Source organism: Pleurodeles waltl, chromosome 6 (assembly GCF_031143425.1).
Source record: "Pleurodeles waltl isolate 20211129_DDA chromosome 6, aPleWal1.hap1.20221129, whole genome shotgun sequence".
Classification (NCBI taxonomy): Eukaryota; Metazoa; Chordata; class Amphibia; order Caudata; family Salamandridae; genus Pleurodeles; species Pleurodeles waltl.
In genome coordinates this window covers 464,933,518-464,948,260 of record NC_090445.1, presented here as the reverse complement: position 1 = coordinate 464,948,260, position 14,743 = coordinate 464,933,518, and the positions used below count along the sequence as shown (strand labels likewise).

General features: G+C 39.5%; 1 protein-coding gene across 2 annotated transcripts in view; it reads right to left on the bottom strand.

Moving 5' to 3' along the window:
• Positions 1-313: 313 nt before the first annotated feature.
• The window catches only part of PFKFB2 (6-phosphofructo-2-kinase/fructose-2,6-biphosphatase 2), a 241,642-nt gene continuing 227,212 nt past the window's right edge, over positions 314-14,743 (bottom strand). Inside the window, exons 15-17 of one of the 2 annotated variants that reach the window (XM_069238608.1) lie at positions 10,163-10,342; positions 6,653-6,675; positions 314-6,425 (exon numbers count right to left, since the gene is read on the bottom strand). In XM_069238608.1, coding sequence (XP_069094709.1) covers positions 6,368-6,425; positions 6,653-6,675; positions 10,163-10,342 — 261 coding nt within the window. In that variant the 3' untranslated portion in view covers positions 314-6,367. The remainder of the gene's footprint in view (positions 6,426-6,652; positions 6,676-10,162; positions 10,343-14,743) is intronic. The other variant, XM_069238609.1, reaches the window with a different exon arrangement.

The window sequence follows — 14,743 nt, the reverse complement described above, 5'->3', positions numbered from 1 at the left end:
TTTGCACTTGGCAGTTGTAGTGGGTACAATGAATAATTAATCATGCAAGGCACAGAACGAAACATTTTATAAATATGGTCGTCTAAAAACTCAAATATTTTCGCTCCTTGAGAAGAGAGATAATACCATCTCCATCTTACTATCCAGTTACAATTATTGCATGTGCACTATCTCCTTTTTCATTTCCGAATTACCAATATCAGACTCTTCAAATATCCTTTGTAGGTCTAAAGAAATCCCTAAGTAAATGGTTGCTTTACAATGGCAAGAGTGATAGGCTAAACTTTTTTTTTGTAATTTCTTTTTTTTTTTTACAATGAACACATTTTTTATTGCTTGTCATTTCATGACTGCACAGTTGAACATGAAATACAATTACAATAAAGTGTAATAGGTTACTAATTAGTGGAAATACAACACGATTTCAGGTAGGTATGATATCAGTCAATGATGAAGAAATGTCAAAGCTAATGGTGGCTGTAAAATGACAAGAGTACTATGCTCACTCATTTTTATTAAGAAAACATTTTATAGCACATTTCATTAACTTCAAAACTGAAAATAAAATAACCTTACAATAACATGTTGCATGTTAGCAGAACTAGTATATAGTAACAGTGATCTAGAGAAATAGGTAATGTTCTATTCAACTCATGTCCAAATAGTTATGAGGCACATCCTGTTGAATAAGGAGTGTAATCTGGTATATTAATGCATGTCTTTATGTATGCCTTTTGACTATAAATACACTATCTTTTCCATTATTCAATGATAGTGAAACTCACTTTGTTTAGACCAAGACAGATGAAACAATCAAAACGCAACTAGCTAGTTCATGTAGCAACTTAAAGTACAGCAACAGCATAAACAGAAAATTAGTGCACCATAACATGGTAGCACTGAATAAAATATGTCACAGGGTTGACTATAAGGTAAAATATCTACGCCTTAGAAATTATTTTAACTATAAAAACATTTAAAAACTGAGAAAAGATAGTAAAAGTTCAATCAGGTTAACAAATAATATAAAAATAGCAAATTAATTATATTTTGAAATTTACAAAATATACAGATTTTCAAAAGCAGCACCGCGCATATCTGTATGAACTAATTTTCAGAAAGCTACACATCTTTGATTATGAATGATCTGATACAGCTTTAAAATGAAGCACAAAATTCTCTTTAGGGAAGATTATCTTTAAATTTTAAAAATATGTCCCAAGAAATTGGATTGGGAACTTGTTTGACGATTCAAAAACTTGCTAATAAAATAATATACATTTAGTTTGGATCAATGTTGTGCAAGTGTGGCCGTAATTATCTGGAAGTGCACTTCCTATTCAACCACTCTCTACTGTCAACTCAATGCTATCCTATCATGGAAATCTCTTACCAATGTACAATAAATTGAATGGGTAATCAGTACTCCAAAAATCTAAAAGGCTCATACATTTTCATAGTATTTACTGCAGATAACAAATTAAAATAGATGAGCACTCTGATGTATATAAAATTTAAGATGAGTTAATGCAGCTCTCAAATGAAAAGGAATTGTGTGCTGAAGAGGACTTCAGACTGTAGTGCAGCAGGCAGCATTCCATACATGAAAAATGCAGTAAACCTTATAACAATAATACATAATCTATTAACTACAGAATGCTGGAAGACCGATTTGGCCTTATTGGGATTCCATCTAACGGCCTGCTGGTCACAGTAGATGTCAGAAGTTAATGTTTTAACTCATTTGGTCATCTGCCACTTTGCAAAGAACACAGAAAATACCTGCAAAGATTTATAGTGAAGAAAGCCGAAGGTGCAAAGCCTATGCCAATCAAGTCAAATTAATATAGGCATGCATTTAATAAGTAGATGAGCATGCTCAGTAATTGATGACTGCATTATGTCACTTGAACATCGTTTGTGGGTATTTATGGACAAAGAAGTAGCCAAGCGGTGGCCAAGTGATACACTAAAAGTGAAAGAAGTAATAGTTTTAATGGAAGCATGTAAAAGCAGTAATTCCACTTTCGAGACCCAGTGGGCTTGAGTAATAAATGTCGGGCTTGATAAGTTCAAAAACATTGGTTGAAAAAGGGGCATTTGGTAATGCACCACTTTAAACAAAATGCACAGTTTCGGTATCTGTATGAGAAAGGGCGATAGACAAAGATGATTTAGGGAATGGTTTCTTACTGGTTTCACTACTTTGTCACTATTGAAGTATTATCACTATTAACTGTCATACTGCCTGATGGCCATATTCCTCTGCCCTTATACAGTGGGGTTTTTAAGGTCCTAAATGTGGAGGATCTCAGGGCAGGTTTAAATAATGGCTCGGACAAACGTGGGGACTAGACACACATGCACACACAAATACACATGCAGAGAAAAAGCTATCCCTATGAATATTAATTTAATGGAAATAATTTTCCAATGGCAAACATAATTTATGATTAAACTGAAAAAGTTTTAAATACACACAAAGCTAACTACAGAAACATCCTCTTATGTGAGGAAGTTAGACAAACTTTGATATAAGGCTTCATATACATGTTGATGATCAGAAGGACAGATAGCAGAAACACATTAGAACGCAGAGGCATCTCTAAAAATATTGCATTTCTTCCTTCTTTCAACAGTAGGATGTATGATGGATCAGCTCCATGCAATGTTCTAGATGTACAAGAAAACAAGACTTCACTGGAGCAGAGCTCACAGGATACTTTCATAACAATCTATGTGGGCATAAATTTCCAGGAGTATTTAAACTTTTCAAAATCTGCTTTTTCGTTACAAGTAACAGCAATATGTGACATCAAAATGTTAATTTGCAAATGTGACATTTTTACTCAACAACAAAAATACTTTCCCTGTGGAGAGGAATCTTCATCTATGTCTCAGTGAAATTCGGGGGCCTTCATTTTCCTTTTCTGATCTGTTCCTTGAAAGCCATTTAGTTCTGCCCTTCAGGTATGCATGCATTAATGAATAAGGAAAGTGGTAGAAGGAGGAATGCAAGGATATCTGCAAATCGTTAGTGAACATCGGCAAAGCACAGGTGGTGGATTATCACTGCCTTTTGCAGAGCTGAAAATATCATTTGAGACTCCTGTTCCACCCCATCCGTAAATGTACAAATGTAAAATGTCCACCATACTGTCAGACGTCTGTTGTGTGTGCAGTCTACAATTGTCAAATTAAACAATTATGCTGCAAAGGGGTCATCAGATGAAGATGGTTCAGCCCAACTTACTACCTTCAGCTGAGCTTTTAGCTCTAATAAGCAAGAGCTGAAAGTCACCAACTTCCAGCTAACCACCTATATAGAAAACAAGAAGTTACTGGGTGAGGTCCAGTCTGGTTTCAGAGCCTCTCAAGGCACAGAGACAGCCCTACTTGCTGTAGCCAGGACAGCACACATCTTGGATCAGGGTGGTTCTGCTGCCTCGATCCTATTGGACCTTTCCGCAGCTTTTGACACAATTGTCCATCCTATGCTTTTAGAGAGATTAAGAAACATCAGAGTCTCAGTCCTGGCATTTGATTGAATCAGGACCTTTACTTTCTAAGAGATCTAACTGTCTTTGAGAACCTCATTATTAAAAATATATGGCTCCTCAGCGGCTCGGATTAGACACAATGGTTTTTCCAACATGGCATACATGACATCCAGATTATATTTTCCATCTTTGATAATCTGGAGGAAATTCAGAGGCGCTTCCCAGTTTGTATGTTAGAGTTCATCGATCAGAGATGTCTGTTTTTACTTTTTGAAACAACTAAATAGTGGTAGGAAGCACTTGGTCCCTTACCATCACCATTCAATGCTATAGAAATGCGGGTCTACTATTCCATTTTGACCTTTTCATTTGTTAGTGAAATCGCCACAGTAACTTCCAAGTGGTGTGTGATGCCACAGGCCTTATTTGCCCATATCTGCTTGTAGAACAATGGTCCAGGCACATATTTCCTTGTGTCTGGACTATGTCAATGCCTTCTATTTAGGTTTTTCATCATATGTTTGGGATAGCTTCCAAATTGTACAGGATGTGGCAGCACGTCATTCTTAATCTCTTATTGGAGGAACTCAGTTAAACCTCTGCTTTCTACCCTTCACTGGCTACCTATCTGGCAGAGATATGCTTTCAAGGCTTTCTACCTGCTTTTTAAAGCTATTTCCTGAACCGGCCCCAATTACTTCTCCAAGAATATCTGTGAGCATTCGCCTGAGCACACCCTTTGTTCTGCATGAGCCAGGGTTCTGCAGGTCCCGAAATCCAGATATTGCCACAAGAGCGGGTGTTCTTTCTTCCATCATACCACTAAGATGACTGTCTCCTTAAGGCTGACATCTGAATTTTAGAAAGTTGCTAAAAATGTGGCTATTTCAACAGTTGTAATATCCCCTTCAGATGAGGCAAACACCCAGAAGCAGGAACAATAACTTCAAAGAGTGCTCCCTGTAGAGAAGGCTAAGCACATACGGATGGTGATCATAAAAGAGCAACTTTCAAAAGACTGAATTAAAAATAGAAATGCAATTCATCTGCTTGTCCTCTTTAACTTGTTCAAACACTGACCGAAAAAGCTGAAGGTGGTTACAGATGTCAAATGGACTTTGGAGTGGTTGAGCTACATATGTTTTTAGGATATTGGTCAGAAGTAATGAACTAGCTTTGCACAACTATTGCAGTTGAGAAGATGATCCAGGACAGGTTTCTAAACTACCACTGAAACATATGCATATTTTTACAAAATAAAAACTAAAAGTATGGTCCTCAGTTTGAAAGGAATTGACAAAATGAGCTGTACAGAAGAGAAATTGTGACTGGGGAATCATTTAGTATGGGGTAAGTATACTATTGATAGGAGAGCTGAAACTGTTACTAGTTCCCAAAGCGACAAAAGTAAAGTGTTTAATGGGTGTGGAACTGAAGATCTGTGGGAAGGTAACACACACAGATTAGGGGTAAATACTGTGTAGTTCTTCAGGAAATCTTATGCACTTTTTCAAGATGTCTTACGTTTAAACTAAGATTCAATTGGTCCCTGAAACCTTCCAGTTTCTGCAGTCTACACAAGTGTCACTCTTCTACATACTTGAATAAAAGAAGTGATAGTACAACACTTGTGGGCCATAGACATACTCACTTTGGGGGGATAATTCACCCAACTTGTAAATAAGTTCCAATTATTGAAAGACAATAAAAGATGTGAACTCAATCAAGGAAATAGTGTTTAAAGCTACCTACCATGACCCAGTTGCCAATGCATCTCAGTGTACCTTCTGATTTTCATGTACTATTATTTGTTGACCTACACTACTGGTGCAGGTGTTAACAAGCTGGCAATAAAGTATTGCATACATGAGATAAGAGAAATGGAAGAGACATCCGAGACTAGAAAGATTTGGATTATATTTTGTGATAAGGCTAGGAACACAAAACATCAGCCATTTCCAAACCTCTATAGTCCTGTTAATTACCCAGCTTAAATAGCTTATTATTGAGGATTTCTAACATTTTTTCTGTGGATTCCGAAGTGGCCTTAAACATCTCCAAAGAGTAACACCACTTTGAGGGTTTCAAATTTGATGGCTTGTGCAGTTTTGCATCAATCTATATGTTGACTTAGGTGATGCGCATATTTTCATACATGATATTCTGCAGCCTGTATGACAGATTTCACGCTGCACTGTACTAGCTATAGTCCTGAATTACTGCAGCTGCACAGATTCATTACAATTTGTATCTACTCTTGGCAGAGATCCCCTACATCATACTGACTTTAACAAATCAAAGCTTCCCAATATACCTTGTTGTAGCAAACTATGCTTTCTACAGTAAGACTACTCAGATAATTTTTCAGTTGCACTACAACAAAGGCATGCAAGGTGTGACTGTCCTGTGAGTAAGAGGTAGCAAGAGGCATAGCGATGCTTTTTGTTTACCTAAACATCCTAGCTAAGTAGATTAATAACTGGGTGGGGATAGCCAGGGGTGGGTAAGTCAATTATGCGTGGAGCATATGACTGCTATTAAAAACCACCTTAAAAAATATATGTTAAAAAATACACATTCATATGTTCACTTAAAAAGAGAACATACTACATTTATTTTAAAACTATGCAGTCCATTTTTATATGCCACCAGTAATTCTATCATGGCAATCGGGAGCTCCAAAGCTTTCTCAATATGTGCAATTTTAAATAGAATTACAAAAAGCCAGCAGGTGAAAATCAAAACTAACAAGGATACAATTGCATCAAACAGCAACTATGCCCAAAATAACAGAACAGACACAGATGGGATGTCAGCTTTCAAGGTTCTGTCCGTCCTGGAGTTGGAGACTGAAGCTTTGTCTCACATCATTGGGTGCCCGAAAGTGAGACAAAGGAATCACAGGTATTCATACAAGTTTGTTCCCTGGGGAGAAGAGTGGGACAGAGTATGTAAGAGCACTTAATCACGATGGACTGCTGTGTGTACATGCAGTTAGCTTGAATCAGGTGCAGACACTCAGCTGAATATATTCGTGGATAGCATAAGAATGGAAGTGCTATTTTCTGGAAGCTCATGCAGGCTAAGAACAATAAATCCTTTATTTAAAAAATAGCAAAGAAATGTAAAAGCATATTTTTGATTATACTCACAAGCATGCATGTCCCAATTGAGGCTGCAAAGTAAACATAGCAGAAGAAAGCTCAAATATGTATGTTAGTTGCAACACTGGAGGGCACAAGTTTAATTTTAACACAACAAAATAAAACCCACCAGAGAAAGGGATTCATTGCATCATATCCTACCTGAAAAATTATCAATATTTAAAATAGGTAACTTTTTTGTTAACATTAGAACTAATTGCCAGGCTACTAGTAAGTTTGTAATGAGAAACAAAGAATAGAAGGGGCTTAAAAGTGCAATGTTCTATTAAACTCATTCATTCTGGATTGTTAATGTGTAATTCTTTTTTTTTAAATCAGTTATTGTAGGGGTGGCTAAAGCATAGGTAAATGAAGAGCAAAAGTATGGAGCCAATTGTGTGCATCGCTAGCTTTTAAATAAATATATATATATATATATATATATATATATATATATATATATATATATATATATATAGAGAGAGAGAGAGAGAGAGATAGATATGAGTTAACTCTAATATTATTTCTTAAAAACTATTAAAAGAAACAGGTTTTTCCACGACCGTTCCTCCACTGTCAGCCAATCATTCATTTATTGCCTCAGAGAACGCCTATACTGACATGATGTGCCCTCAGAAAATTATCTGTGCACTCTCGGCAACAAAATTGTTCAGATACTATGAAAGTGTGAATGGTACAAGATTGCAAGTTGTCTTTCATATGAGATTAGATTAGTTTTTTTCCTAGTATTACATCTAGAAATCGCTAATGCAATTTTAAATAAGTATTTATGTTTCTGAAAGGTAAGCGGGCTAAAAAATCACGTAGATTCAGCCACGTATTTTCGAAAGCCAAATCTCAAAAGTTGTTTTAAATGTTATGTAAAATGGTGCTTAGAATGGGTGTCAATTACAACGTTTGAGAGGCAGAGATTTGAATGGGGCTAGCATTTTAAAGAATGCAAGCTGAAATAAGGAGAAAATGGAGTAAGCACTACACACTTAAATTGAAAGCTTCTTTTTGTAACGATTAAAACAAACTACTCAATGTATGACTCCGTTCAGTTTGCAGCAGCCTTTTTGTTTAAGTCTGGCTAAACTTGCAGAGCGAATGCCCAGGCAATACTAAGGCAACAATCCTGTCAGTGATAAAACTCTATTCATAGCTTCTATTTCAGCCATGCACAAAAGAGACTATTGGCATCCAACAGGCATCTGGTTTTTGGAGGGATTCTGTCGATCCACAACAAAATACTGAAATGGAAAGAAGTAGCCTGTCTTTGTGAACAGTCTAATGTCGAAAATAAGTCAAGACAAAGGGGGTGACTCCGCCGCCCGCCAAAGTTCCGCCGGCAGAATACCGCTACGCGGTCAGAAGACCGCCGCAGTAATTCTGAGTTTCCCGCTGGGCTGGCGGGCGACCGCCAGAAGGCCGCCCGCCAGCCCAGCGGGAAACCCCTTCCCACGAGGATGCCGGCTCCGAATGGAGCCGGCGGAGTGGGAAGGGTGCGACGGGTGCAGTTGCACCCGTCGCGATTTTCAGTGTCTGCTATGCAGACACTGAAAATCTTACTGGGGCCCTGTTAGGGGGCCCCTGCAGTGCCCATGCCATATGCATGGGCACTGCAGGGGCCCCCAGGGGCCCCACGACACCCGTTACCGCCAGCCAGGTTCTGGCGGTCAAAACCGCCAGAACCAGGCTGGCGGTAAGGGGGTCGGAATCCCCATGGAGGATTCCTCAGGGCAGCGGGAAACCGGCGGGACACCGCCGGTTTTCCGTTTCTGACCGCGGCTGTATCGCCGCGGTCAGAATGCCCTGGGATGCACCGCCAGCCTGTTGGCGGTGCATCCGCGGTCGTTGGCCCTGGCGGTAGTCTACCGCCAGGGTCAGAATGACCCCCAAAATCTTTCCATCTTACATTGTTAGGGTCAAGCAGGACAATTTTAATTTAAGGCAGATGTAAAAATAATTCTTTAAAATAGATGCAAATTACTGTGTATTCCAGTTTAATATCGACTCCAGAATACTATGCTCCCAGAAAATGTGGCCAAAATATTGAGGACAAAAAAATTGTGAACCTACAATCAAGTACCCATAAAAATGCAAGACCAAGGACGCCTAGGAAACAAACTCGAGTAAGAAGGGTTGCTAATGGAATGTCAAATTCAAGACTATCGAATAAAACAAGCAAATTAGGAGGGTATTACTTATTTCTTAATTTAGTCCCAAAAAGGTGTCTGATGTTCACTTGGAATATTTTTGTGTTTAAGATTTTGCAGAACTCTTACCTTTTACACAAACCATAAAAAGAACAAGAGCGCGGTTAACAGATTAACACACAAAACTCTTTAAAATCAATGCTAAATCAATGTTGTGCTCGGACACCAAGATACTTCAATGGAGACCTTATACCAGGACAGAGCAATGAAAGATTCAACAATTCGTTAAAGATGGGCCCCTAAAACAAATTTATAAATGGTTATTTACCAGTTCGACAAGTTTTAGTTAACTAAAAAGCAACCCTTACTGTTTCGATTTTAGGATATTTCGGTGCTTTATATTTTTAATTTTACAAAGATGAAAATAGATGATGGCTTCTTGATTTTTGCGTCATGAAACAGATAACTGAACTGAATTTGACTACACAAACATGTTAAAATATCATGCAAGCACTCAGTTAAAGAAAAGGAGAAACTTCATACAACATTAACCTTTTTGCCATGTGTTCTACACTTGCAATATATATATATATATTATATATATATATATATATATATATATATATAAATAATTGTGATTAAAAAACATTTTGTTTAAAAAAAAAAAACAGATTTATGCACTGTGTTTTAAAAAAAAAGTTAACAACTTTGTGTTTACCAAACTGAGAGACCAAAATAGTATGTAAAAAAAACACAGGACCTTTTTTTAAAATAGGACACAGCTCTGTTGAGAAAAAAAATTTATAATTTAAAAAAATGTGTAAAACATTTGAGGCCAGTAATTGGAGTAACAAATACAGGATCAAAATATAGAAGATTAGGCCTCTCTGATGTAAATCATTGATCTTTCAAAGTTGAAAAAACACTGAAAGGAACCCTTGTAAATACATCTTTGATTAGTGAGCACTTTCAGAACAAATGGACATCTAAGTGCTGATGAGGTTTCCCCTTTGTTTAAATGAGTGCATATGTGGGTGGAAATACAACACACAGCAAAACAGATTCAGGAGTGGTAAAAAATACCAACAATGGCTGGGATGGTCAGCGTGGGTAAAAGATGGATTTTGGCTGGTCAGTCCTCCATTGCAGGTAAGAAAGCAAAGACTCTGCAGTGGTGTATGATGTACAATTTTAAAAACAGTCTGTGGATGACCCATAAAAATGCACATTTTTGCACTTTTTTTGTGTTTTTGTTTTTTTAAATCAACCAGATAAAAAAGAAAGGTGATCATGAAGTGAAGTGATTAGGAAGTCAAAGCTGGGATGCAAAGAAGCAGGTGGTGTATGGTTAGCCACTGACTTGCATTGGCGGACGATCTGCCCCGTCTGGAGCCTCCCGGAAGCGGAGAGACCCTATGGGATTAAGAGGACGACTTCCAACACTGTAATTTCGTGGCCGTTTTACTGTATCCGGACTGGCCAAAGGTGTGAAGCTGTTTCTTCTCATCCGGGTGGGAGTTTGGTTCTTTTGGAGATTGCTCTGATTAAAAATGAGGATATTAAAAAAGGAATGAAACTGGAACCAAAATAAAATATGAGGAGAAGAGAGAGAGAGAGAAAAAAACAATTGACCCATTTCTGACCCTATAAAACAAACATTAAGTGCACTGTACATCATTCTTTTCAACCAGAGTATCTGGTACACTGAACGTTTTGGAAAGGTTAGAAGTCCATATACATTTTAAAAGTCCTCCAGTAAATATGGTGACCAGCTACTATAAAAAACAAGTCAACAGTATTTGAAAACAGCGAATACTTCTTTTCTAAGCACCACGCACATCTAAGAAATACTCAAACATCAAAAAAATTTAAGAGGATCTTTTCCGACCTCGATATTCGCAACGAAAAATAGCCATCACTCATCTATTTCAAAGGTCTAATATGCAGTGGCACTATCATAAGTCAATGCAAGAAATTTGCCTCAATACCTTTTCATAATTTGGACAAATTAGGCATTAGCAAGTTGCTTTGAATAACGCTTAAAACTAAAATACACTTCTGAACATGGGATAACTTTTGCATCAGCATATACCGCATTTGTATCTGCAAATAAAAGCTTTCAGAATATTTCTGTTAGAGTGTTCCCAAAAAATTCAGGATGCCTACAAATTCACAGCAGAGGGGTTTACACAAACTTTACTAAAGTATTCTGGTATTTCCTTACCTCAATAGAGTGCAAAAGTACACAGACCTCGATACAAATGTAGCACAAACACATCGTTTCCAGTCAACACAATTTAATATTGTGTTACTTCGCAAAGATGCGGAACCACAGGATGGAAAACTCAGTCTGCCAAACTCCAGACAGGGTGGCTGCAGCCTACGCTGCGACCTCCCAGATGGAGTTATTAAAAGTTTCCTGCTAGGTCACCTGAGTTTCCGCACGCTGGCCTACCAGGAAACAGGCTACAGTACTGTGTCCAGCTCGTAATCGAGCCAGCGGCAATGCTGTAGCCTGTAGGGTGCACAGAAGACAGTCAACATTGAAAGGGTGCTGGCCCGGGGGAAGCTGCCCTACCCATGCCAAGTGCATGGGTAGTGCAGGGGCCCCCCTGGGGCCCTCTGCACCTGTTCTTCTCCAGCCTTTTCATGGTGGTGCTACCGTCATGAAAAGGCTGGCGGAGAACAAGGCCATAATCCCTAGGGAAGCGCTGCTGCAAGTGCTGCCCTGGTTGATAGGACTGCCACCTACCTCACGACCACACCGGGATCGCTGATCCTGGCAGAGCTGGTGGTTCCCTGGCAGCCAGACGGTCAGGGTTGTAATGTGGCGCTCAGACTGCAACACTGACAGCAGTCCGACCGCCATCCACACGTCTGGTGGTCTAGTGACCACCAGACTCGTAATGAGGCCCATGGTCTCCTTAAAATAAAAATTGATTTGATACATCAGCATTTTACAATTGCTTCTTGCCATTTACCCAAAAATCTCTCCAATTGACTGTAATTTAGCATGTTACACTCCTACTGCTTTTACTCAAACTCCCACAGGTTTTCTGTGAATTGGCGGTCCAGCTGAATTGTGCAATTCATAACACAAACTAATTGAACTGGTTAGGGTGTCCTATCCAATTTGCTATCCTTTCTGATATGGTACTTTATGTTCCTGATGAAAGATTCCAGATTGTGCACACAATTTAGGATTATAATTGCATGAGTCATGTTTTTTTTTTTTTTAACTGGCACATTCAAACATCTTTGGGATTTCAAGCATACTATACATGTTCAACATAAATGTGGCCACCTATTTTAATCATTAATAGCTTTCTACCCAAATCTGGTTCAAGGTGCCTTATTGCCACTAGATGCAGACTTGCAAGTATATGAGCTACTGAACTCGTCTAATTGTATGTTAATATCTTATTTGTAAGGCCTAGGAACACGCATAGTACAAATACATCAAAACTGGTTAATGATAGCATAAAGATATTTTAAACATCAATGGTTGTGTTACAACTAAAGTGCTTATGGTTTCTATGTAAGACTGCAGCTGCATATACGATTCTATGTTATACTGAGAAAAAGCTGCATTGAAATTGAATTCCAGACATAGAAACAGACATTTCAGAAGCCCATTTAATCGTTGACATTTCTCATACAAAAAAACGAAAAAGTCATTACTTACATGTCACAACAGATCCTAATAGTATCTTTTATAGGCACAAATGCACAAGATATTCGATTGTGAGGAGAGGATACTGGAACACTGACCATATTTCATTCTTCTGATAGTAGTGGTTTCAGGGTAAACTCTGAGCAGTTTATAAATAGATTTAGGGTGATTGATTGTGTTTTTCAGCATTCCGTCCATCATCTTTTCTTATTGCTTTTGTCACTCTAAGTGGGAAGGGTATGCCCAGACGTGGGCTCCATGCTTACTGTGCTACTGGATTCAAGCTAACCTGGGTGCTACCCCGAAACCTGTCCCAGGATGCTTGTCTCTGGTCCACGGAGGACCTTACTTAGCAGTTCGCGTTGGACTGCTCCCATGGAAAACAGGGTCAAGACTGATTTGTATATGGCTGGGTCCAAACTGGGGTGGCATGGTGGGTAAAAAAAAAAACAGTTGATTAAACCCAGATCTGTGAACAATTTGTGACTGTTTGCATTGTTCAGCATTCCATCCATAAATGAGACTGCTTTGAATCTTTTTAGACAGAAACTCCCTCGCATGGTAATAGGATGTGAGCCTCAGAAGAGTGCTTCAACTGTGGTGATATGTAGATCTTTTGTAACGATGTTTGGTAATGGGCAACAGGGATCATGCATATGCGCCATGACACATGCCGATCTCCTGTATTGTGATCAGGCATGCATACTGCTGGGATGTATGTGAGTCTGGGTATGCAGTACATGTAGGCCTGCACATGAGTTGGCATATAAAGCTGGTATGCATGTGTGCCTGCGGGTACAGAATATGGAGCCCTGTGAGCATATTGTGTACAGCACACTGGTATGTATGTGTGCCTTGCAGTACATGGAAGCCCCTAAGGATGCATATGTGCCCCTCACCGGTACAGTGTATGGAGACCTGTAGGATTCATACTGAGAAACCCAGGGCCTGCTGGATAAGATATGTGAAGACAGAGGGACTCCCCAGAAAGATTAGTGGATTGATACATTTCTGAGAGCTGTGCGGGCCACACAGACTCTAGAGGAAGGAAGGCACTTTGACCACTTCAAAGGGGCTCTTCAATTCTAGAGGTCACTAGTCAAAGGGGCCTGGACATATGTCAGGAAGGAGATAGGGCTCATAAGAGAATCATAAAGTGCGGGGCTGGGGCCCTTTAGCAGTCTTTTGTTGAGCATACAGCAGTGAGGCTGGCATCCAGGTGTGAATCTTGAGACCGTCTCATGCCTGGTTTTTGGACCTATCAACAATGGAATCGCCCCTACTGTGATGCACTTCTTCCTGGACAGGGGAGAGGGCACTTCCAAAGGAGCAGCACCCATAACACGATTTTCAAAGACTCAGACATTGAATCACTTTTGCATAGGTGGAGGTTTACAAATGGTTAAACTGAAGCTGTAAATTAGCATGGAAAAGCTCAGCACAGGTTTCTGCCTGTTCTGACCAAGATTGGAGACTGAATGTCTGTCAATCTCCCTCCTGGGTGAGAGGACATCACCCAGGTGAATCAAGGACACTCGCCCTGGAGCACCATCTTATTCCTGACTTAAGACCAGAGGCACCATGATCACCTGGAAAAATGTCCATTAGAGGACATGGTGTTGAGTGAAGGCCACCACCCTGGTGAATCACTGCAATGAGAGGAGGGGCGTCTTCCTATAAGTACTTTGATCTGAAGGGGCCGTTGCCCTGTGTGCTACAGTTTATGCCCAGTCTGCTGGGAGGGTGCAGTGGTGAAGTGAAAGGGAAGTAGCCCTGGCACAGCGTGCAACCATGAATATGCATGCCTTGACTCACAGAGTAAAAGCAAAGAGATCTGCCACCACTTGCCTGAAGAGAGCTGTAGATGACTGATGCCTCGACCACAACAGCCAGACTTCTGTATGGCCGGACTGCAGATGAACAATTCTGCCCTTTGTACGACCACTTCGGCAAGACTGGTTAAAGACTGAAGACAGAATACCAGGCTACCCAGCCTCTGAGGGAATCGTTCTATAGTGCAGTTACACTGACTTTTTAAAAGCAAACTCATAACTTCTAAGACTTGAACTCACTAGCGGGGCATAGCTTCCATGCCACCTCACTTGAATGTGGAATAAACACAGTCCTTACACAGGGAAGTGAGATTCGACTGCTGACTCGGGTAATGCTAGCATACCTGCCTTAAGAAGATTGTGTATATTGTTTGTGGTGTGCCGTGTTATACTGTGTATTTGTATATTAATACTACCTTTTACATAAGAGCAAGAA